The following is a 24102-nucleotide window of genomic DNA, read 5'->3' on the forward strand; positions in this document are numbered from 1 at the left end:
AGCCAGGAGCGTCATAGCCACATTAGAGCAAGTGGAGAAATGGCGAAATCCATTCAGTAACACACGTTAGTTAATCCAGTGTAGCCAAAGTCGTTTATTTCATCACACGATCGATTAAAAATGATTAAAAATGATTAGTGAGACTTTTACGTTCTGTGGGGCTCACTCATTGAAATAAGTAGTGTGTTTTACACCTTGGGCCTGCGACCGTGCAGGCTGGCCACGTTTCGCCGCTCACTGGCCCCGTGTCGTGGCCCCGTGGTGGACGGGTCTCGCCCTGTGCAGCTCACGGCTCTTCTGCCTCGTGGGGGGCACGGGGGCTCTGGAACAGTTTATGGAGGGTGCTGTCCCCTGTGGTGTGCTATGAGGGACATTCCGTCTAAGGGAAGGGGCTTCCGTCTGGGGCACAGGTCTTCCCAGGGGGCCGAGTCCTCACCTTGGCCAGCGCCCGGGCCTCCGACTCTGGCAGCTACTCCTGTGTGGCTGTGAGCGCCGTGGGCGAGGACCGCCGAGATGTCACGCTGCAAGTCCACGGTGAGCGCCAGGCGGGGAAGCCCTGTGGGCGGAGCAGCTGCGGCAGGGCGGGGGTCAGGTGGAGGAGGCATCCACCTGAGACTATGGCTGGCTCCAGGTGGGGGTCGGTGGCCTCTGACCTGTGGCCGAGCGTGAGCCCTCCAGCCAGGGGACAGCTAGAGGGGTGGGGGCGGGGGTGACCCTGTGTGGCCAGCAGTGCTGTGTTCAGGGAAGACGAGGAAAGAACCCGAAGCAGCAGGAGGAGCCCCAGGCCAGGGGTCAGGAAGACCCAGCACTCTCTCTGCCTCGGGTCACGTGGGAGCGCCTGTGCATCTGGGCAGGCAGTGCGGGGTGGTGGTCGGGCACCAGCCTTGCCTGTGAGGCCTCCGCCACTTCCTCGCCCGGTGGCACTGAGCTTATATGAAATGCAGGGAGAATGACACCGCCTGCATTGGCGTGGGCAGTCACCAAGTGCGTGACACCCACGGCGAGGGCGGCTGCTGTCTGATTTCCTCCTGGCGGTCTCTGCGGGATCTGGAGAGGTACAGCAAGAACTCTGGGGAACACAGAGGCGAGGAAGCCCTGGGCTCTGTTCCTGCCCTTTGCAAGAGACCAGGTCGCCGTGAACAGGTGTCCTGCACCCAGCTGCTCCCCCGGTCGCTGTATCACCTCACATAACCCCCGCCTCACAGATGGGGAAACTGAGGCCAGGGAAGCTGAATAACATCTCAGGGCCTCACATGGTAGGCGGGTGCAGAATATGGGGCTCGAACCCAGGGATTCTGAAGTGCCTGCAATGGCCAGGGCTGCACTGGGCTGAAGCCAGGAGCCTGGAGCTCCATCCAGGCTCCCACATGGGTGGCAGGGACCCAAGTCCTTGAGCCATCATCTGCTGCCACGCAGGGTGCACATGAGCAGGGAAGGAGTCAGGAGGCGGAGTTGAGGTGGAGCCCAGGCGCTCCAGGGCGGGCTGCAGGCTGGTGCCGTGACTGGCGTCTCCTAGGCTCGGCGGCGGCCCCGGCCCTGGCGCTGCGTTCTCAGCCTCCAAGCCGCACTGCTTGTGTTTGTCTCGGGGGCAGAGGTGGTTCTGCGGCCTGCTTTGTGCACTTTTTAAACATTAGTCATAATGTTCAGGGGTGAGCCTTTGGCCCAGTGGTTATACCGTATTGTAGTCCCGGGGTTCGAATCCCAGCTCTGCTTCCGATTCCAGCTCCCTGCCAATGTGTACCCTACCTACTCCCGAGGGTGCCTGAGCTCCTGCCCCTGTCACCCCCAGGACGACATCTGGCAGAGCTCTGGGACGGTGCCCCCCCAGGGCATGTGGACTCATTTTTGGGGGTTTCCTGTTGAAGCAGGACTGTGGAGGTTGAGCGGTGGGAAGAGGGTGGAGGCCCTGGGGCGGCCCCCATCTTCAAGGCGACTCCTCACCGCTGGTGTCTGCTCCCAGGCGGTCCCGCTGCCCCTGCCCCCGTGCCTGAGAGAGCCCCTCCTGCCCCTTCCCACAGTGCCCCCGAGCATCCTGGGAGAAGAGCTGAACGTGTCGGTCGTGGCTGGCGAGTCAGTAGCCCTGGCGTGCCGGAGCCGCGCCGTGCCCCCACCCGTGCTGAGCTGGTGGAAAGACGGGCAGCCCCTGGCGCTGCGACCTGGCATCCGCCTCCTGGAGGACCAGGCCTTGCTGGAGGTATGCGGCCGCCCAGCCGGCTCATGGGGCAGAGCTGCCCTGGCCTGTGGCTCCCCCAGGAGCATCCGGTCTGTGACCTGCAAGCTCTCCCCGGGGACCAGGAGCAGAGCCCCCAGACAGAGCCCTCGGGGCCCCTGACGACAGCCCAGTGTCACCTCCTTCCCCACCCTGCCACACCTTGTGGTGTGACTCCTGACCGGGGCGTGGCCACGCAGCTTCCCCTCCCCTCCCTTCAGTCACAGCCCAGCCCTGCCGCCCTGCGCCTCCATCTGCCCCCTGCACCCCACTGTCTCCCTCTATTTTCCCCCCTGGCCTGGCCTGGCCTGCTGTGCTGTACAGAGACTGAGAGCAGGCCGAGGCCAATTGGCGCTGACCCAGCCACGTGGCCACCCTTGGGAAGGTCTGGGCTGTGGTGTGACTGCGTCCCATGCCAGGCCCGTGGCAGGTGCCGCCTCTGGAAACCTCCTGGTGTGGTTGGTGGGGGAGGCGCTCAGCGAGGCTGTGGGGCAACCTGGGGACCCCAGGGTCTGTCCTGGGCAATCCCTTCTCTGCGCTGCCCCCGCCGACGGCTGCCTTTGCTCTTGGCCAGGTGGACGCAGCGCAGGTGGGGGACGCAGGCCGCTACACCTGTGAGGCTCTGAACCAGGCAGGCCGCTCGGAGAAGCACTTCAACCTGAACGTCTGGGGTGAGCCCTCCCAGGGGCCCTGGGCTGCCCTGCCTGGGCCGGCCCTCACACCCAGAGGCTGGGGACCCCGCTCCATCCTCACCACCCCTCCTCTGCTCTGACGCAGTGGCTCCTGTGTTCCCCTCCCGCGAGCCGCTGACCCTGACTGTGAGCGAGGGGCACCCTGCCAGGCTGTCCTGCGAGTGTCGGGGCGTCCCCTTCCCCAAGATCTCCTGGAGGAAGGACGGTAGGATTTTGCCCTCACCCACCTGCCTTACCCCCAGCTGGAGGGGGCTGCTCCCACCCCCAAGCCCCTCTGAGCCAGGTGGGCTCGTGGCCGTAGGGGTGAGTGTGCTGCCCACAGAGTGCTTTCCTCGGTCCTCTCTGCTTGGGGCCCTACCTGCAGGGCCCCTCCCAGTCAGCAGGAGCTGCAGGCCTCCCTTCAGAGGACCCCCCCCCCCCCCGAAGCCCTCCCTGACTCCAGGCTGGGGCAGGACCTCGCTGTCTCACCCAGCATAATCCTCCATGTGTCTGTGAGCCCCGCTCACTTCCAGTTCAGTGCTGCTACAAAGCAGGCACTCAATTAATCTTACGAATCCACCGAACCCAGATTTAGCGAGAGCCTTCTGTGTGGGGCCCTGTTCTCGGCACTGGGAGTGCAGCAGGGGGCAAAGCAGTGCGACGCCAGCACTCAGAGTTGGGGGCGAGACGACAGACAAAGTGAGTTGGCGACTCGGCCTCTGGGGGGAAGTAAAACCAGCGCGGGGGAGGCCTGCTGGGTGGCCGTGTGGTTTCGAGGTGGGCGGCCACCATGTGCGGCCAGCCAGTCTCGGAGGACAGGGATGGACGTGAGAATGTCGCAGATGTGGTGTGGGGATGGTAGGTGCAAAGGCCCTGGGACAGGAATGAGCCAAGCACGAGTGAGGCAGAGCAGAGGCCATGGGACGGGAGCAAGGGGGACAGAAGTGGGAGGGGTCAGCAGAGGGAAGGGGGCTGGACCAGAGACTGTTGTAAGGATTTGGGCTTTTTTTTTTTTCTCCAAAGATTTTATTTGAGAGGCAGGGTTACAGACAGAGAGGGGGAGATAGAGAGAGAGAGAGAGAGAGAGAGAGAGAGAGAGAGAGAGAGAGAGAATGTTCCATGTTCACGCCCCTAGTGGCTGCAAAGGCCAGGGCTGGGCCAATCTTAATCCAGGAGCCAGGAGCTTCTTCCAGGTCTCCCACGTGGGTGCAGGGTCCTAAGGACTTGGGCCATCTTCCACTGCTTTCCTATGCCATAAGCAGAGAACTGGATTAGAAGAGGAGCAGCCGGGACTTGAACTGGTGCCCACATGGGATGCCAGTGCTGCAGGCAGAGGCTTAGTCTCCTACGCCACAGCGCCAGCCTCTTGGCTTTTATCTTGAATAAGACGGGGCCACTGGTAGGCCCGGGCCCCAGGAGGGCACAGTCCGGCTCACCCTCTAGCAGGGCCAGCTGTGCTGAGAATAGGCCATGGGCAGCAGCCAGAGAGGGGCTCGTGCGGGACCTCCGCGAGAGATTCTGGCTGCCTGGCCTGGGGGATGGGGAGGGGGTGCCAGGAGGTGGTGAGAGGGGCGGGACCTGGAAGTCACTCCAGGTGGGGCTGGCAGGATGTCCTGACCTGTGGGGTGGGGGAGTGGGAGAAGCCAAGGGCCAGGGACGCCTTGGAGATGAGGGCCTGCCAGGGAGGGATGGGAGGCTCTAGGGGCATTGCACTGAGTTCTGTTGGGGGCCCCCTGAGGGGCAGGAGGGGCCGAGTGTGGCGCACAGAGGCGAGGGCCGGGCAGGCTGAGGGCAGAGAGGAGAGGGTGGAGGGCAGGCCCATTGTCAGATGGCCCCGAGCCCTCCTCTGCCGTTCTGTTCCTTGGTGAGCAGGTGCAGGCGTCAGTCACCCCCGCCACGGGCTCTTCCAGCTGCCAGGTGCTCCTGCGGTCTGATCTCCCTCAGGCCGCCATTGCAGGGAGAGACCAGTGAGTCGTTAACTGCCACCAAGCCCTGGGGAGCCTCTGAGGACCCCAGGGAGAGCTGTGGCAGAGGCTGGTGCCTGAGGCCCAGGCCACGGGGGGTGGTCAGACGGTGTACCTGCAGGCAGGGCTGAGATGGGAGAGGCTCGGGGTGAAGGTGGGTGGGGGCTCAGAGGGTACCAGGATCAGCTGTGGCACTCGGGGGAGGCTTCCTGGAGGAGGTGATATCCAGATGGATGCCTGACAGCTGAGCAGGAGTTGGCAAAGAATGGGTAGGAGGCCCTCGAGCCCCTGCAAGTGCCCTGGACCAGGGGCTTCTTTCTTAACGCCCCCAGGTCAGCTGCTGCCTGGGGAGGGGCCCGGCCTCGAGCAGGTGTCCGCCGTGGGGAGGCTGCTGTACCTGGGGCAGGTCCAGCAAGACCAGGAGGGGACCTACACCTGTGAGTGTAGCAACGTGGCCGGGAATAGCAGCCGGGACCTGCAGGTGGAGGTGCACGGTGAGCAGGGCTGGGGCAGGAGGGCAGGCGAGGGTGGGCCGGCCGGGCAGACCCCCCCAGACCTGAGCAAGGCAGGGAAGCCGAGGCTGAGTGCCCTTCCTGTTCCCTGGTGGCAACTGCCCCTCCCTATCAGCTTCTCGTGGCTCCTCCCCCAGGCAGGGCGAGGGGACCCACGCCAGGTGTCTGCGTACCCCAGTGGCCCTGGAGATGCAAGAAGTGTCCATCATGCGACTGCACTTCAAAAACTTGCATAACAATGAAATTAGAAGGTCAGCTTATTTTGGTGCAAAACAAATTAAAATCCACACATAAGCAAGGAATGCAAAAAGTTCATGGAAAATAGGTGTTGTGAGAGCACTGTGTCTGGATTTCAATCTTTTTTGCACCAAAAGAAACTTCTAGTTCCCCTTCGCGGGAAGTTTGGAGTGCCTCGTGTCCAGTGGGGGCTTGCATCTCCGCCTGCAGTGGTGAAGTCCAGCGTCTTGGCTGGTAAAGATGGTGCTAGGAAACAAAGCTGAGCGAACACGGTCAAGTCCCCCCGGGGACAGTCCCCACCCCCAGCCGGGGCTGTGCCGGGTGCCTGCTCCCCACATGCAGGGCCAGGACTCCCGGCAGAGGGCCCTGTCACCAGCTGGGGAAAGGCCCAGAGCGTGAGGTCACCTGGCCAGGTCACACAGCCAGCAACACAGGCCTCTGGGGATGCCGGCCCGGCACCGGGCGCCCAGAGCGTGCGTGGTACCCGCAGCCCCGGCCTCTCTCCCTGATGCGCTTCTCCCCCTGCCCAGTTCCCCCTCGGATCGCTGCCCCCCAGGAGCTGCACGCGCAGGTCTCCGTGGTCCAGGACGGGGAGGCCACGCTGGAATGCAACGCCACCGGGAAACCCCCGCCCACGGTCACGTGGGAGCGGGCCGGCCAGCCCGTGGGGGCTGAGCCTGGCCTGCAGCTTCGGAACCAGGGTCAGAGCCTGCACGTGGCGCGGGCACAGGTCGCCCATGCCGGACACTACACCTGCGTGGCTGAGAACACGGCCGGGAGGGCCGAGAGGAGGTTCACGCTCTCTGTGCTGGGTGAGGACCGGCAGTGCTGCGGCGGGCAGGGCCTGTTCAGTCTCCAGACGCCGCCCCTTGTTCCACCCGGAGCCAAGGCTCAAGGAGAGCTGCTGCCCTGGGAAGCCACCAACACTGCTCTCAAGTCAGGACTGGCCCAGATAGCCCGAATGCCCCCACCGCTTTCTCCCTACTCCCTCCCATGTTTTCTGTTCCCCTCTCTGTTCCTGACAGTCTCTGTTCTTCATGGCTGGCAATGTGCTGGGCCTGAGAGACCAGAGTGACCTTGAACACTGTCATGAGAGATCAGGGCAGCCTCCTGGAGGAGGTGGCCTTTGAGCAGAACTGCCAAGGCTGGGCGGGAGTTAGATGGCTGCAGAGTGTGCCAGGCAGAGTGGGGGCTGGAGAGTGTCACCCAGGTGGAGGCAGAGGGTGGGGAGAGAGAGGGTGGGATGGGCGGGCAGGGGTCTGTTTAGGGAGGCCCGCCTCCCAGGGGTCCCCAGCCTTGCCCCGTCGTCCCACTGGGTGGGGTGTGGCCCCTTTCTGACCAGGGGCCCTCACACCTGTGGCGTGGCCACTGTGTGCCACGTGTGGACTCCTGGCTGAATCCGGGCCCCTCTGCTCTGCACTTGCTCACAGGCACCGGGCTGAGTGCTTCCTGTGCGCTCGTGTCGCGTCTTCCCAGCCTCCCGCCGAAGGTTTAGGGAAACTGAGGCCCAGCCTGTGGGCACCCTTCCTGCCTCCTAGGGGCCACAGCTTCCGTGGGAGCAGCTCTGATCAGAGACCCGGCTCCTGAGACCCTGCCCCGGGGGAGGTGGGGGCCCAGGAGGGAGCACACAGCCCCGGTTGGTCCTGACTGCTGATTCCTCCCTGTGCCCAGTGCCCCCCGAGCTCGTGGGAGACGCGGACCCTCTGACCAACGTCACCACAGCCTTGCACAGTCCCTTGACGCTGCTCTGTGAGGCCGCGGGGGTCCCGCCCCCTGTGGTCCGCTGGTTCCGAGAGGAGGAGCCCCTCAGCCCTGGGGGGGACACCTACCTGCTGGCAGGTGAGGTGGCAGCGGGGGCTGCGTCCTGGGAGTCAGGTCCAGCTGCTGGTGCCCAGCGCGCACCGCACACACTGGCCAGGAGAGGTGCTCCCTGAGGGGAGGGGAGGCGGAATGGACTGGGGCTTCCTGCTGGGGTGCCCTCCTAGAGACCCGCGGTGAACGTTTGCATGGTAAAGGTTCTGACAAGTCCTGCACCAGGAAAAAAAAGGTCCCCTTGGCATCTGTGCACTGAGCAGTCAAGAAACTTGGAAATGCTGACCTCAGCAGATTCTGTGAATTGTCATCCTCCTCACAAGATTGGTTTTGGATGGTTCCTGCTGGTACCCACATAGGGAAACTAGGCCCAAGGGACAGTGTCCCATTCGGGTCTCAGAGGCCCTCAAGGCCCCGCAAGGCTCATGGATAATGGATAGGTGGTGGGCGGGTGGGCGGGAGGGTGCATGGGAGGGCTGATGAATGGAGGTTGTTCCCACGGCCCGTGGTGGGTGGCAGCCACATGTCCCCGTGTGCATCACTTCGGAGCACTCACTAGGGGCTGCCAGGTGCATGTGCAGATGCAGATTCAGAGACTGCATTTGGGTCCAGCAGAAAGGAGCGTGGCAATCGATTAGTGATGTCTGTCCTGGGAGCAGGAGCAGCAGTGAGGGTGTGTCCTGTGTGTCTGCCCTCCCCAAGTGATCTTAGGCGACCTTGGTTCTTCTGAGGGAAGGACTTTGACCATCAGAGAGAGTGGAGGTCTGAACTGGGCAGGACTGCCTTGCTCACTGCTGTCCCTTTAGATCCAGCCAATCCTGAGAGCCGGTGAGGTCGTCGGTCTTTCTTGCTAGGACAGGGTCCTCAAGTTCTCTCTGGTGCGTGTCCCATGTCCAGATGGTTCCATCCATTTGTTTACCCTCCTCGGCCTCAGTTTGCCTAGCTGAGGAATGGGACATTGAGAGGCAGACATGGACACATCCGCTATAGTGCACGTTGTGCTCTGCCTGGCGGCAGCCTGGGCTCCACATGGGCCCAGGGGCTGCCTACAGCTGTGCCCACACCGCTCTGTCCCCAGGTGGCTGGATGCTGAGGGTGGCTCAGGCCCAGGAGCAAGACGGAGGCCTCTACTCGTGCCTGGCCAGCAACGAAGTGGGGGAGGCACGGAGGAACTTCAGCGTGGAGGTGCTGGGTGCGTGACAGCCCCTTCTCTAGGGAGCCCCACGAGTTTTGCCCTCCTGCCTGGCAGCTCCTGGGGGCAGGGCCATCACAGGGGTCCTGGCACGGGGAGGGGGAGGGGGAGGGGGAGGCCAGGACTTCTTGGCCTCATCAGAAACCCCAGGTCTGAGGCTGCCATAGAACTTCCCAGAAACACTAGGGACTCAGCCAGAGTGGAAGGAGGGAGGTAATTTTCAACCCCCTCCACACTGCCTCCCACTCACGAGGAGAGGGAGATGGAGGCACATGAAACGAAAATGAGGAGCCCTGGGCCCTCGGCTCCTTGCCCTGTGACGGTGCAGCCTGGTCAGTGCCATCCATCTCCCTGCTTCCCCAGTGCCTCCCAGTATTGAGAACGAGGGCCAGGAGGAAGTGATCAGGGTCCCCGAGGGACAGCCTGCCCACCTGGTGTGCAATGCCACAGGTAAGAGCCACCCAGTGCGGTGGATGGAGCGGGGGGGCCTCGGAACCCAGCGCACCTGCCCCAGCCCCGCTGCTCCCTGCTGCTCCCCGCTGAGGGCCCTTTCCCTTGGATGTGATACCTCCCAGCTCATCTTCACACTTCCCCGTCCTCCCCTGAGGATCCACAGGGAATCTCTGGCTGTCCCCTCAGGCCCAGTGGGCGACCCCCACTCACCCCCACAGGGGATCTGACCAAGGGGACCAGAGTGGCCTTATGAGGTCTGAACCCCTTGAGGACCCAGGGGATACCTTGTCACCATAGTTCCCCCAGTGCTTGGTAGAGTAGACACCCATTCATGCTGGTGGGCTGAAGGATGGCGGCTGGGCGGGTGGTGGGTAAGTGGGTAAATGAATGAACAGGGCAATAGACGGGAAGATGGTGGGTGGATGGATGGGTGCATGGATGGGTGGATGGGTGGATAGATGAATAGGTGAGTGGACAGATGGGTGAATGGATGGATGGTTAGGTGGATGGGTGGATAGGTGATCGGAGTTGGGTGGGTGGATGGAGGGGTTGATGAATGGATAGGTGGGTGGATGGGTGAGTGGGTAGATGGATAAGTGGATGGATGGGTGGGTGGATGGATGAGTAAATGAATGGGGGAGCAGATGGGTGGATAGATATATGGGTAGATGATGGGTGGGTGGGTGAAGGGATGACTTGCCTCTCCTTCTTGCCTGTTCGTTGCCCACTCAGTGAAGAGAAGGCAATCAGATCACAGATATAGGGCCCAGGCCATGCCTGGTGGCTGCTGCTGCGTCCTGCTCTGCGTGGACCAGATGGAAAATGCATATCCCCACCCTGTCTGTGAGCCACCTCTGACCCCTGGGCTGGCCAGGTCAGAGCTGCTGAGCTGTCTCCTGGTCTCCGCCGCAGGCTTCCCCCAGCCCACAATCACGTGGTTCAAAGACGGCCGGCCCCTGGCTAGTGGAGACGCCCAGCACATCTCCCCAGATGGAGCCCTCCTACAGGTGCCCCAGGCCAACCTGTCCAGTGCCGGCCACTACTCCTGTGTCGCAGCCAATGCTGTGGGGGAGAAGACCAGGCACATCCAGCTTAGCGTCCTGGGTGAGTCTGGGGCTCCGCCGGCCACTCGGGTGCTGCGGGCAGGGAGAGCCAAGGTGACGGTGACTTGCAGGTGCACCTGCTCTTCCCCCTCCACTTCCGCGAGGGCCAGGACAGCCACCGCCGTCCCTGCACCTGTGTCCTGCACGGGCCTCGCGTTTGGCCGCGGGAGTGGGGAGATGTGCTCGTCCCCATGTCACCCGTGACATTCTGAGGCTCAGAGGATGTGCCTCGGGCTGGGCCCCACATATGCGCCGCGGGCTGTCTCGCGAGAACCCATCCTGTAAGGCGAGTGCGGGCAGTTTGTGAAACCTTATTTCTGAAGATGCTGGCACTAGCAGTGTGGGGGGAGCACTGCAGGGACTCAGGGAGACCTTGGAAGCCCCGCCCCTCGCCCCAGCAGGGGCCAAAGCCCCGCCCCTCGCCCCAGCTCAGGGTGGCTCGCTAAGGGGACTGTCAGAAATGAGAAGGCTCCGGTGGCCTGAGAGAAAGGCCAGGTGCGGGGCAGCTGCTGGGGGGAGGGAGGCAGAAACGACTCTGCTTCCCCTCACGGCGTTGCTCGTGGTGGGCAAGGCGGGCTCTGGGTCACCCAGGCCTGAATTCCGGTCTGACCGTACGGGGCGTAGGCCTCTCTGAGCCTCAAATCACAGCAGCACTGAGGCTGAGCGCCGCGATCCGGGGCTCGCCTGGTCCTTGGGACCAGGGTTGGGAATCTGTGTACACGAGGGCCCCCCTGCCCGCTGCAGTGGTTCCCACCATCCTGGGAGTGACCGAGGACGGCGCAGACGAGGAGGTGACCGTGACCGTCAACAACCCCATCTCTCTGATCTGCGAGGCGCTGGCCTTCCCTGCCCCCAACATCACCTGGATGAAGGACGGGGCCCCTTTCGAGGCCTCCAAGAACATCCAGCTGCTCCCAGGTGACGCGCTCAGGTTGGGGGAGTGGCGCGGGTCACTGCGCTGGGTCAGAGGTCGGGGCCGGTGAGTGTGAGGCTGCGCTGCGGGCTGACTGTGGCTGCGGCCCCAAGCAGGGACCCAGGGCCTGCAGATCCTGAATGCCCAGAAGGAGCACGCCGGCCAGTACACCTGCGTGGTCACCAATGAGCTCGGGGAGGCCGTGAAGAACTACCACGTGGAGGTCCTCAGTGAGTGGGGGCCCCGGGACACCCCCGGGCTGGTCTCCGGGATGGCCGCCAGGCAGCTGGGTGGGCTCGGTCACGCCCATTGCGGCGCTGAGAACTCTAGGAGGGGAGGTGGTGAGCCAGGCCTCGGGCCACAGGGGCTCCGCTGCCCCCCCCCCCCCCGCCGTGATGGGGCCGTAGAGGCTTCTCTGCTTGAGACCCGGGAGACCCCAAGAACGCCTTCAGGGTCACCCGGGAATTCCCCCGCCTTGCACTTGCCCTGGCCATAACCACCACAGACACCCTTCCCCGAACTGAACCAGAGGCTGGGGGCTCACAGGGTCCCCGTCCCTCCACTCTCGGAGCCACCCCCACTCCTGGGACTGCCCCCAGGACCAGGGTACCACCCCCAGCCTGCTCCTCAGACCACTGGTACTTTTCAGTCCCCCCTTCCATCTCCAAAGACGACCCCTTGGGGGACGTGGGCGTGAAGGAAGTGAAGACCAAGGTCAACAGCACCTTGACCCTGGAGTGCGAGTGCTGGGCCATGCCCCCACCCACCATCAGCTGGTACAAGGATGGGCAGGTGAGCATAGGTCCAGCTCTGACCTCTTGGGGCTTGTTGGTTCTTAGAACCTTCCAGAAAAGAAAGCTCTTCCAGAAAGGGCTGGTCGAGGCTATGCCTACCCTTTATTTATTTATTTATTTATTTATTTATTTATTTATTTATTTATTTTTAAGAAGAAACCAAATTCTGTAGGGAACAGGTGTCCTAACACTAGCCTGCTGTCTCTGCCCGTTTTCTTTATGTTCCGTGGTTTGGTTTTACAATGCTGCCACGGGTTCCTCTCGCTGAAACATAACTCCCTCAGTCTAGGTGCTGTCTGACCTCTGTCCCCACCCTCTATTCCCCCTGCCCCCAGCCTGTGACCCCCAACCAGAGGCTCCACCTCCTGGGGGAAGGGAGGCTGCTGCAGATCCAGCCCACGCAGGTGTCCGACTCAGGGCGGTACCTGTGTGTGGCCACCAACGTGGCCGGCGAGGACGACCAGGACTTCAACGTGCTCATCCAGGGTGCGCTTGACAGGGGCGGCGGGCAAGGAGAGGTCAAGTGGCCGAGGCGGGAGGGAGGGTTTGGCCTGCATCCTGCGTGGCCGACAGGGGGCGCTCTTCACCAGCTCACACAGGCATTTTCCCTCCACCCTCACCACAGCCCAGGGGGAGCTTGGGCTGTGGGCTCCTGCTGCTGGGGCTGGTGGGGGGGGGGGGGTGGAGGAGGTTGAGGGTTCTCGCCCCCCAACCACCCACAGCATGAAATGTGGAAGAAGGAGGGGCAGTAGGAGGAGGCAGGTGGCCAAGTCTGGTGCCGGGGTAACGCTCAGAGCCAGGTGTCGCGCTCCGTGCTTTGGGGGCACCTGGCAGGTGCCATGCCCATTCTCATTGCTGGCACCTCTGGCTCTGCAGTGGAGTGGCTGTGTGACCGGGGCAGTGGTGTCCCTCTGGGCCTACTTCCTGTTCTAGCCGAGAACAAGCGCTGGCCTAAGCTGAGTAGCTGGCCTGTGCCCCTAAGGAAGGTGCCGGTGTTATAAGGAGACTTTTGGGCCCGGGGCGGGGGTGGAGGACGATGTCCCTCCGGCACCCCCGATGGGCAGGGTTCTCGCTTGGAGCAGAGCAGCACTCCCCCTGCCCGAGGTGCTTCCTGACAGCCTCCTCTCCCCCGCCCAGTGCCCCCCATGTTCCAGAAGGTGGGCGACGATGAAGCCCTGTCCCGGGAGCTGGAGGAGCTGGAGGCCCGGGGCGGGGTGACGGAGTATCGGGAGATTGTGGAGAACAACCCAGCCTACTTGTACTGTGACACCAACGCCGTCCCGCCCCCGGAGCTCACCTGGTACAAGGAGGACCAGCGCCTCTCGGCCACGGAGGGGGTGTCCTTGCTGCAAGGTGGGCGCGGTGCGGGAGGAGCCGGCCCTGCTTTCTCATGTGCTGCTGGCTGTGTGGCCTCGCACGGGGCGCACAGCCACTCTGGACCTAGCGGTGATGCTGACGGGGCCCAGGCTTTCTCCGCCGCTCTGAAGGCAGGAGTGGGCCCGCCTCCCCCCCCAGTTTCCAGAGCAGAGCTTTGTGCTCCATACTGCGCTGACCTCTGGGCAAGAGCTCCCCCCACCCCGCCCCTGCTCGTGACCCCAGAGCGGGAAGAAGGCCTCCCTCAGGCCGGGGCTCCAGGCTTCCGGGGCTTTTTTTTTTTTTTTTTTCTTTTTACCACTTGGCTCATTCCCTCATTTAAAGTTATCTGAGTCTTTCATTCATAGTGTTGGTGGATGATTCTGCATGCAGAGGCTCCGGGGGTGGGGCTTGGAAATGCCTGGCTCCTTGGGCAGCTCAGCCAGCTCCCGTGATGGGCCAGGGCCCGGCTGCTGTGTGGCACAGTGCCCTGCAGCCTGCTGAGGGCAGATCCTGGTGGAGGATCTGCACCGAGGCCCGCCAGGGTCCGGCAGCCGGAGCGCTGGTCGGCACAGGTGCTCCTGCTTGTCCCAGGCTCCTGCGAGCAGAGTCTACCAGGGCTGGCACTTGGTGCTTGGGAAAAGGAGGTCTGGGGGATCCGGGAGAGGCAGCCCTCACGGCGGGTGTCTGTTCCTGTTGACGCCACCAGGCCACTCCTTCCCCTGGCCGCTGACCTCCGATCCCAAGTACAGTGACAGCAGGCACGAGCTGACCTGGACTCTGACCCCAGCTGTAGATTCACCTCAAACAGTAACTGGCCCAGGCTAGTGAGCCCCTGGTTCTGACCCCACTCAAGCCTCTCTCCCCAGATGCCACGACCTGGCCTGGCCGGCTCTTGGTCACAGAGGGCCCTGGTGACAGCCCCTAGCACCCTCACCTCACTCCCCGCCCCCGCCCGCCACACCACAGACCTGGAGCTGCCTCTGTGCCTCCCAGGAGCCTCTGCTTCTCCTTCTGCCCTCTCCTGCAGCCCGGCCAGCATGCAGCAGACCTGAGCCCGCAACTGCTGTCTGTCGCTGGGCAGGCGCTGGTGGGAAGCCTCTGTTTTTCCATCTGTAAATGGGGTCTCAACAGCACACGGCCCGCAGAGTTGCTGGGTGAGGCTGTGCTGGACTTGGTTCCCCCTTGCAGGCCCACACTCTGCATTTCACGGGCGATGTGTCTCAGGTCCCACGCAGGGGGAGGAGCAGTCTGTGAGCCCTGGGGGAGGCTCAGGCCTCGGCTCTGTGTCCCTGCAGGAGGCCGGGTGCTGCAGATCCCCCTGGTACAGGCAGAGGATGCTGGGAGGTACTCGTGCAAGGCCACCAACGAGGTGGGCGAGGCCTGGCTGCATTATGAGCTGCTGGTGTTGAGTGAGTAGCGGGGCTGGGGCAGGCTCAGGGCCTCTGTCTGCAGCGGAGCGAGGCCACATGTGTCCGTCTGGCCGTTCTCAGGGGTTGATGGGGCGTGGGGCTTGGGCACTGACACCAGGCAGAACTGGGTTCCAGTTCCGGGCGAGCTGCTCCCTAGCGATGTGACTTGGGCCCATGACAGCCCTCTGTGTGCCTCAGGCTCCCGAGCTGGATCAGGGGCTGGGAGCATTTGGTGAGCAGGGCCCGGGGAGCCCAGCCAGCCTGGGCACCTGGTGCCTCTCTCGCCTCCATGCCAGCCCTCCCTCTCCTGTCCCCACGCCAGCCCCACCTGTGATCCTGGGCGACACGGAGGAGCTGGTGGAGGAGGTGACCATCAATGCCAGCAGCACCGTCAGCCTGCGATGCCCAGCCCTGGGCAACCCCGTGCCCACCATCTCGTGGCTCCAGAACGGGCTGCCTTTCTCCCCGAGTCCACGGCTGCAGGTCCTGGAGGACGGGCAAGTCTTGCAGGTCAGTGTGGCCCTCGTCTGGGCGACAGGCAGAGGCTGCCGCCACCCAGCCCAGCTTGCCTGGGAGCCAGGGAGCAGGCACTGTCCGCCAAGTGGGGCTCTTGCCGGATCTCCCGGCCCTGAGAGCTGACACAGCCCTGCAGATCATCTTGTGGGAGGAGCCACGTGGTGCCTAGAGGGCCAGGTGACACCTGGAAGGAACGCACGGGCCACGTCTGGAGCCTTCTCCAGGGGTGCCCCTGACGCTCAGAGCGGCTCTCCATGGGGTTGGGGGAGGGGGCTGTTGTCATGCCCTCTCCCCACAGTGTCCCACAAAGCCCTCCACCGGTGCCGTGAGCTACATGTCCGACGTGGAGTGGAAGGGGAGTCCATACCTGGGTTGCTGGAGCCCCTCCCAGCACCGGCCCCCTGCACCCGCAGGTCTCCACGGCCGAGGTGGCTGACGCTGCCAGCTACATGTGTGTGGCTGAGAACCAGGCCGGCTCCGCCGAGAAGCTGTTTACCCTCAGGGTCCAAGGTGAGCTGCACCGAGCAGGGCCCCTCCTGTTCCTCGGTGCTTCCGGGACCCTGGGCTGTAGGCTGGGCTGTAGGCCCCAGCTCCGAGTTCCCGGGGCCTTGCCTGGGGCCAGCCGCATCCCCCACAGCACAGGGGTCCTGGTCACCACTGGAACGGCCTCGGGTGGTTTTTAGCTGCTTCAGAGGCAGCCAGGGAGGGGCTCTTCTGAGGCCTTTTGGCACCGTTATTGGGCACTTGCTGTATACCTGGTGTGGGCTCAGGCTTTCCCTGCACTGACTCCTTCCAGCAGAGCCGGAAGCCGGGCCTGACTTCCTGCAGGGAGCTCGCTCGGAGAGCCTGCCCGGGGGCCTCACGGCCCGGAGTCTGCGCCTTTGTTTCTTTTTAAGATTTATTTACTTATTTCCCAGAGAGAGGGAAAGGGAGCGAGATCTTCTATCCACTGGTTCACTCCTCCCCGCCCCCCCACATGGCCACAACAGCCAGGGCTGGGTCAGGCCAAAGCCAGGAGCCTGGAGCTCCATCCTGGTCTCCCATGTGGGTGCAGGGACCCAAACACTCGGGCCACCCTCTGCTGCTTCCCCGGCGTATTAGGGAGCAGCCAGGACTCAAGTGGCGCTCTGCTATGGGTGCTGGAGTCTCAGGCAGAGGCTTAAACCTCTGCACAACGCCAGCCCCGTCTGCTCTTGGTCTCTGCCGCCCCCGGTGGGGACAGCTGTGGCCTTGGGGAGAGAAGGTGTAGTGTGGCGCACTCCAGGTTGTGGACTGAACCCTGGATTCCTATTTCAGCTGTGTGACCTTGGAAAAGGGGCTCTCCCTTTCTGGTCTCTGGGCAGGCTTACTTGCAGTGCACCGAGGTGGAGCCCCAGGGGCTGGGAAGAGCTCTCGGTGTTTCACCGCGCGGCCCGTTGCTCCCTGCTAGCAGTCTCACATCTCTCTCTGTCCTGGTGGCCATGGGACAGTCCCACCGCGAATCACAGGCCAGCACTCGGGGCAGGTCACTGCCACCCTCAACAGCAGCGTCTCCCTGCCCTGTGAGGCCCACGCTCACCCCAGCCCCGAGGTCACATGGTACAAGGACGGCCAGGCCCTCTCCCTGGGTGAGGAGCTGTTCCTCCTGCCCGGTGAGTAGACTGAGGGTCGGGGCCCAGCCTGGAGGCCACGAGGGGAGGCAGCTGTTCCCCCAAGCCCGGGGGTGTGGCCTGGGCGCAGCGGGGCTGCTGGTGCGAGGGCTGGGTCTCCCTGGCAGGCACCCACACTCTGCAGCTGGCGCGGGCACAGCGCTCAGACTCCGGGACCTACGTGTGTGAAGCCCTCAATGCTGCCGGCCGGGACCAGAGGCGGGTGCAGCTTAGCGTGCTGGGTACGGCGCCTCGGTCCCCACCCTCCCAATCAGCCCCACTCCCCTTGAGCGGCACAGCCAGGAGAGGGGCTGCCTGCTTGGGGGAGGCTGGGACAGCCGTGCCTTAAGCTCTGAGGTTTAGGAAGCTGGAGAGGGACCCGGGAGACAGATCCCAGGGGCCTGGGCCTGGGGGGCCTTTCCTACGCCTGTCTGAGCACGGGCGTCACCGCCGTGGTCCTGGGGAAAAGCTGGTCTGAGGTGTCCTGAGCCGGGACTCGCTGGAAGGTTCTTTCCAGTCCCCGCCCAGTCCCCACGGCTTGCGTCTGTGCCAGGGGCTCCTCTCTTGGTTTGCTCGGGCATCTGGGGCTGACCCTTAGGCAAGAGGCTGAGGCCCAGGGTGGGAGCCTGGCCCTGGCCCCCAGCAGGGTGTGGTGTGCTGGCCGGTGTGCTCCCCTCCGGCTCCCCCTGCCCCAGCCCCTGGGGTTAGAGCTAATGTGTGACCCTGGGGGCTCCACAGGCTGCTCACCTGCCACTGGGCGGGGGTCTGGGGGGTGCGATGAAGCTGCCTCACTCACTGGGCTGTCTCCTGCCCTCAGTCCCCCCCACCCTCCGGCAGCCTCCCAGAGGTTCCCAGGAGACAGTCCCGGTGCGGGCCGGGGACAAGGCCGTCCTGAGCTGTGAGACAGACGCGCTCCCTGAGCCAACTGTGACCTGGTACAGAGACGGACAGCCCCTGGTGCTGGCACAGCGGACACAGGCTCTGCAGGGTGGGCAGAGGCTGGAGATCCTGGACTCCCAGGTGAGTGGCCCGGGGACATGGGCAGTGTGGGCAATGTAGGTGGTGTAGACGGTGTGGGCCGTGTGGGCACTGTGGGTGTTGTAGGTCGTGTGGACGGTATGGGTTTTGTGGGCACTGTGGACGTCATTGGCAGCGTGGGCATGGGTGGCATGGGTGGTGTGGGTGTTGTGAGTGGTGTGGGTGCTGTAGGTATTGCGGGCAGCATGGGTGGTGTAGGTATTATGGGTGGTGTGGGCAGTGTAGGTGTTGCAGGAGGCGTGAGTACTATGGGTGGTGTGGGCAGCATGGAGAGACAGGTGTGTGGCAGGGTGTGGGGGCTGCTGCCTGCTTAGCCTGTGGGACCCCAGACAGAGCCCACCAGCCTCTGGGGCAGGAGACAAGGGAAGCCACAGGGCTCCAGAGAGCTGGGTTCCAGGTCTGTGTGCGGGACTCACAGGATGAGCTCGAGCAGGTCCCTGCCTGCCTCAGTGTCCCCAGGGCCCACGTGCTAGGCCCTCTGGCTGCCCCCCGTAACGCCCAGGAGGGCTGCCCTCCCTCTCCGGGGTTTGAGGCCGAGTTCCCTGTCCCTCTGGAGTCCTGGGCCCCCTCTCCTGGCTCAGCGCCATCCCCGCAGGCTTGAGACTCTGCCTGACGTGGACTCCCCAGGCAGGGGTCCCTGCCCTGGAGACTTCGGGGAGCCCTGGTGTCCCACCCAGCCCCGCGCTGTCCCTGCCGCAGGTGTCAGACAAGGGTGTGTACAGCTGCAGAGTCCGCAACGCCGCCGGGGAGGCCGCGAAGACCTTCAGCCTCACTGTCCAGGGTAAGCCGGGCCGGCCTGGCCGCCGTGGCCAGCGAGCTCTCGCGGCACACGGGGCTGCCCAGGAGGAGAAGGGTGTGGCTGGGAAGAGGCGGGGTTGCCAGGGGTAAGGTGTGCAAGGTCTGGGATTTAGGATCAGTGGGTGACACACAGGGCTGTGCGATGCCCGCTCTGGGGGCCGAGGAGAACGCTCTGTCCCTCAGGCTGTGCTTCTCAGGCACTGTTTGAGGTTCCTCCTGACCACATCATGACTGAGCAGGAGTGTTGGGATTGATTAGTGATGTCTGCTTTGGCATAGGTTTATTGTATTTGAAAAGGAGAGGGTCAGACCAAGATCTTCCATCCACTGGTTCACTCCTCAAATGCCCACAACAACCAGGGCTGGGCCAGGCTGAAGCCAGGAGCTGGAACTCAGGTTGGGTCTCCCACATGGGTGGCAGCAGCACAGGAACCTGGGCCATCATCTGCTGCCTCCCAAAGTATGCGTTAGCAGGAAGCTGGATTGGAAGCAGAGTAGCCAGGACTCAAACCAGACACTCTGATACAGGCCGTGGACATCTCACTGCACCACGGGCCTGCGCCTGAGCCTCAGGTTTATCTTCCACAAAGGAGACGAGAGCAGACCTGCCTGTGGGCACATCGGAGGTACCCGGCCCACTGCAGAGAGTAGGCAGAGCCTGGCACCTGGCCCTGGGATGACGGAGCCTGGAGATGAGCCACTTGGAGGCCAGGGACTGCTGAACCCTGAGGAGTCGCGACCCCAGAGCCTGGGGGTGGAGCAGAGAGACTAGATGGGATGTGCAGCTCGTGCTGGGGTGGGGGCAGCCTGCCTGAGCATTTAGAGAGCGTGGCCGGGCCTTCCTGGGGTTGGATGTCATGTTAGGACATGGACTTAGCTGTGTGAGAGGCCCCGAAATGTGGTGGATTCGTCTAGGCTGGTGGGGAGCTTGGTCCACGTGGTAATCCAGGAACCCAGGGCCCTTCCACCTGCCGCTCCTCCACCTCTGGGGGTGCTGTCCCTACTCACTGGATCCTGTTCCTGCCCGCGGCCAGCAGGGGGCAGCAGGTGTGGGAGGCAGCGTTGATCTAAGCAGATGTTGTACCGGCCCCCTCTGCTCATGCTCCACGCGTGATAATCTGGGCAGCAGGCACGGCAGGCCGCAAGGGGCGCTGGGAGATGGAGTTCCTCCCAGAGTGACCACATGCCCAGCTGAGCAGGCTGGGGGACACAGCTGAGTGCACGGGTGGCCACGCTGAAGCCAGGCTCCTCTTCTGGGTCTCCCACATGGGTGGCAGAGGCAGAAGCACTTGGGCCATCTTCCACTGCTTTCCCAGGCCACTGTCAGGGAGCTGGATCGGCAGTGGAGCAGCTGGGGCTCCAGCCAACGCCCTCAAATGCTGATGCCAGCATCGCAGGTGGCAGCGTTACTGGCCATGCCACAGTGCCGGTCCCCAAACACAGTTGTTCTAAACGGCAGATGGCAGGCTTATTGCTCCCAGCTCCCAGCTCCTTCTGACAGCTCCCTCCATGAGCCATGAGAGAGGGCCATGTCTGGTCCCCAGGGGCAAAGACCTCACCTCTTGAGCTCAGCCATTTGCATGCCAGTGGTAGTGGCTGTTTGAGGTTCCTGACTTCATCCTGCCTGAGCAGGAGTGCTAGGATCCGTTAGTCATGTCTGCCCTGCTGTAGGTGAAGAGCTGCCTGTGCATAAGCCCTGTGTTCACCATCCGTGGGCTGAGTGGACCCCTGTTGGGCTCGGCTTTGTAAATGTAGCCAAGTAGCTCCAGGACAGGACCTCCCTGACCTGCCCGAGGAATCCGGGGAGGTTGAGGGTTCTGGGAGTCTGCCTTCTCTCCCGCAGTGCCCCCAGCGTTTGAGAGTCCTGAGACGGAGATGGTGAGCCAGGTGGCCGGGAGCCCACTGGTCCTGGCCTGTGACGTGTCCGGGGTCCCTGCACCTACCGTTACATGGCTGAAAGACAGAACACCCGTGGGTGAGCACACCTGTCCTTTGTACTAGGCAAGGTCAAAGCCTGGCAGTGCCTGTCGGCCCAGCCTGCTTGTCTTGTCATGTCACTCTTGGGCCCGTGGCGCCCACACAGTGGGAGCCATTCCTGTGACCCTGGTCGGTCAGCTTCTGGGAGACAGAGGACACGGGCTCTGTCTTGCTGAGAGCCCTGCACAGCCCAGCTGGCTGAGCCTGGACTTGGCATTGGCCCAGAGCTGCTCTGCCTGCTCCCCCCAGAGTGTCTGGTCACCCCCACGCAGGCCTCTGTCCTCACTCTCACCCTCCCCGCACCGCAGCTGTCGGTCAGCAGACCCCCTCATCCTGTCACCTGGTCCACACCTGGGGTGCCTGCCCACTCTTCTGCCACAGCCTCCCTTTCTGGCCACCACTGTGCCCTGGTGAAGGCGGTGGCCCCTGCACTGGTCTCCTGGGCCCTCTCCGTGCCTCTGGAGCAAGCGCCAGATCTGACAGCACAGCTCTGAGCAGGTGCCCTGCCTAGGCACAGCCTAGCCCGCGGGAGCACCTGTGGTGCCAGGCAGCCCGCCTCTCCCTGGCCCCCCACGCGCAGGTGGGCCCCACTGTTTCAGATTCTCTCCCCGCATCTCTTGCTCTCTGTCTCTCTCAGTAATGATACGGAGATAAAACTCACACAGTATACAGCGCGCCCATTGAAGCTCAGTGATTCTAGCACACTCTGGAGCTGTGCGCCCCTCTCCACAGCCGTTTTCAAACCGTTCCTCTCACCAGCGAGAAGCTCGGCACCTGTTAGCCTTCTCTCCCACCCCTTGCCCCCGGCTCCTCCTCCCCAAGCCCCCCCCCCCCCCAGCCCCTGAGCTGCCCTGGGCCCCGCAGATCTCTCTCCGCAGCGTTTCACAGTGGCGCCGCCTCGCCCGCCCGCCTCTGCCGCTCGCGCCTGGCTTCCCCACTGGCCTCTTCATTCTTCATTCTTCCTGTGTTTGTGTGGCTGGATGCCCCCTGCTGCGTGACGTGTCACATTCTGATTACCTGGCCCTTGGTCGTTCCTCTCTCTGAGCCGCTGTGATGTGACCCTCATCACCTCTGCTGGTCCGGGAGTGGAGCTGCCGCCTCTCTGGCCTCAGCTCCTGCACTGCTGTTCCCTGCCTGGAATTCCGGCCCGGCTTCCCCAGCCTGCTCCACGTGCACCTGGCTGCTTCCTGCTCACGTTCCCGTCTTGGCTGGCACTTCTCCTGCCCCGGGAGCCTGTCTGACCGCTGCCATGCGCAGGCCGCCCGCTCTGTGAGGGCCCGCGGGGCTGGCACTACACCGCGGTCGTACCTGGGCAGCTCTTGGCCTACAGGGGCTGTAGTGCGTGCATCCTGGGCTCCCAAGTTCACAGTCAGCGTAGGGCAGCTGCTCGGTGCAGCTTGTGCAGAAAGACGGGGCTGATGAGGCTCAGGGAGGGCGGCCAGGCTGGGCTGGTGCAGTTAGAGGCCGGCAGGGAGAAGTGCGGCTTCGGGGGGAGGCGGCTGGCGAGCAAGGCCCTGGGGGAGCCGCAGGGTGACCCGCATGGGGTAGTGCGGGCCTGGTTCTCCTTGATCAGAAGCCTCGAGATGGGGGGAGGGGGCAGAGCTGGGGGTGTGGGAGGTGAGGGCTGGGCCGGAGCGAGTCCTGAGGGGAGAGATGGAAGTAGGGCCGTCTTCCAGAACAGAGCAGTCCGAGGCTGGGCAGGGGAAGGCAGTGATGGACAGGAAGGATCTCTGCCCTGCCCCCAGGAGCACAGGTAGGGGGTGGGGGTGTTCAGGGAACCCGGCCTGGGAGTCCCGTGGGCTTTGTGTTCAGGCCCTGTGGTCGTGCCTGGGGTGGTGGCACCCCACAAGTGAAAGCCCATCCCGTCCCCGTGTCCCACAGAGAGCAGCACGGCCCACGGCGTCATCTCTCGGGGCGGCCGCCTGCACCTGAGTCGCCTGCAGCCGGCCCAGGCGGGCACCTACACGTGTGTGGCCCAGAACGCCCAGGGCGAGGCCCGCAAGGACTTCGTGGTGGCCGTGCTGGGTAGGTGTGCGCCCCGCCCCGCGGCAGCCCCTGCCGCCCCCCTCTCCCAGCCTCACCGCAGCCCCTGCCGCAGAGGCCCCCCGGATCCGGAGCTCAGGCGCCACACAGGAGCACAACGTCCTGCAGGGCCAGGAGGTGCGGCTGGACTGCGAGGCCGAGGGGCAGCCGCCGCCCGCTGTGGCCTGGCTGAAGGACGGCGGCCCGCTGGACCGAGGCGTGGGTCCCCACCTCCGGTAAGGTCCTGCCCGTCCTCCCGCCCAGGCGGCAGGGCCTCCTGAGCCTCACGCACCTGCCCCCGGCCCGTTCCAGGTTCTACCTGGACGGCAGCTCCCTGGTGCTGAAGGGCCTGCGCGCCTCAGATGCCGGCGCCTACACCTGCGTGGCCCACAATGCGGCCGGTGAAGACGCCAGGCTGCACACCGTCAACGTGCTGGGTGAGGAGCCGACAGCCAGCCTGGGAGCGGGGCGGGGTCTCTGCAGGGCCCCCGGAGGGTACTGGAGACCTGGGTTCCAGGCCCACAATGCCCATGCTGTGACAGAGCTGTGGCCTTGGGTCTGACTGCTCTAGGCCCCCAGCCTCATCCTCACCTCGGCCCAGTGGAGAGTCCAGGGTGGGGTGGTGGCCTTGCCCCTCCCGTGGGGGTGGGGCTATCAGGGCCCCTACCCTGGTGGCTGCTGGTCTTGGCAACATCTCCCTGGGAGGAGCCCACCCTCCGCCCAGCCCCCAACCAGCCCTCTTCTCTCTGCCCACGGCTAGTTCCTCCCACCATCGAGCAGGCAGCGGACGGCAGGGAGAGCCTGGTGAGCAGGCTTGGGGAGCTGGTGACCATGGCCTGTCCCGTGCGGGGCTCCGCCCCCATCCACGTGAGCTGGCTCAAGGACGGCCTGCCCCTTCCGCTGTCCCAGCGCACCCGCCTGCACAGCTCTGGCCGCAGCCTCAGGTAGGGGAGGGCTCCGGGCCCCCAGCCTGCGAAGCCAAGGCCCCGGACAACTCTAGACAGCTGGGGCTTGAAAACATTCTAAATGGGTTTTAGAGTAAAAACTCTGTGATGGGCAGAGCGATGGGACCCCAGCCCCACAGAGAGGGGCCTCTGCCCTCAGGCACTCTCACAGTCTGGTGGGGGAGGCGCAGAACCAGGTGAAGAAACCTGATTGAACCTGACTCAGCCTGGCTGAAGGTGGGAAAAGTCAGGAGGGCTTCCTGGAAGAAGGTGCCTGAGCCGAGCCGTCTTCATGCATCCAGCCGCACGCGCTGAACAGTGCTTACTGGCCCAGGCCCGGGCCCAGCAGTGAGCCTGAGCTCTGAGTCCTGGGGAGGGGAGGGGGTGGAGATAAACAGAAATGAAATGTCCCGGGGGTGGTGGGTCCTGGAGAAGGAGCAGGGAGGGGAGTAAGTGGGAGGGGGCAGAGGCGGCTGCCGGGGACAGGGGCTTAGCAGGGCCGGGGGTGGTGGGGGAGTGGGCTCCGTGGGGAGGAGCGTGCAGGCAGAGGGAGGG

At 64.1% G+C, this 24102-nt stretch overlaps 1 protein-coding gene across 1 annotated transcript in view; it reads left to right on the forward strand.

The window, feature by feature from the left end:
* The window catches only part of HMCN2 (hemicentin 2), a 141462-nt gene that overhangs the window by 82431 nt on the left and 34929 nt on the right, over positions 1-24102 (forward strand). The window contains exons 40-66 of the mRNA XM_070058093.1: positions 411-534; positions 2019-2194; positions 2784-2880; positions 2987-3106; positions 5177-5338; positions 6124-6405; positions 7265-7432; positions 8484-8597; positions 8961-9047; positions 9963-10154; positions 10898-11071; positions 11183-11296; positions 11716-11858; positions 12196-12346; positions 12998-13213; positions 14512-14625; positions 14948-15135; positions 15555-15651; positions 16611-16772; positions 16898-17011; positions 17587-17789; positions 18507-18588; positions 20448-20579; positions 22463-22606; positions 22680-22839; positions 22916-23040; positions 23364-23547. Of these exons, the coding sequence (XP_069914194.1) occupies positions 411-534; positions 2019-2194; positions 2784-2880; positions 2987-3106; positions 5177-5338; positions 6124-6405; positions 7265-7432; positions 8484-8597; positions 8961-9047; positions 9963-10154; positions 10898-11071; positions 11183-11296; positions 11716-11858; positions 12196-12346; positions 12998-13213; positions 14512-14625; positions 14948-15135; positions 15555-15651; positions 16611-16772; positions 16898-17011; positions 17587-17789; positions 18507-18588; positions 20448-20579; positions 22463-22606; positions 22680-22839; positions 22916-23040; positions 23364-23547 (4025 nt within the window). The remainder of the gene's footprint in view (positions 1-410; positions 535-2018; positions 2195-2783; positions 2881-2986; positions 3107-5176; positions 5339-6123; positions 6406-7264; positions 7433-8483; positions 8598-8960; positions 9048-9962; positions 10155-10897; positions 11072-11182; positions 11297-11715; positions 11859-12195; positions 12347-12997; positions 13214-14511; positions 14626-14947; positions 15136-15554; positions 15652-16610; positions 16773-16897; positions 17012-17586; positions 17790-18506; positions 18589-20447; positions 20580-22462; positions 22607-22679; positions 22840-22915; positions 23041-23363; positions 23548-24102) is intronic.

Source organism: Oryctolagus cuniculus, chromosome 1, assembly GCF_964237555.1.
Source record: "Oryctolagus cuniculus chromosome 1, mOryCun1.1, whole genome shotgun sequence".
Classification (NCBI taxonomy): domain Eukaryota; kingdom Metazoa; phylum Chordata; class Mammalia; order Lagomorpha; family Leporidae; genus Oryctolagus; species Oryctolagus cuniculus.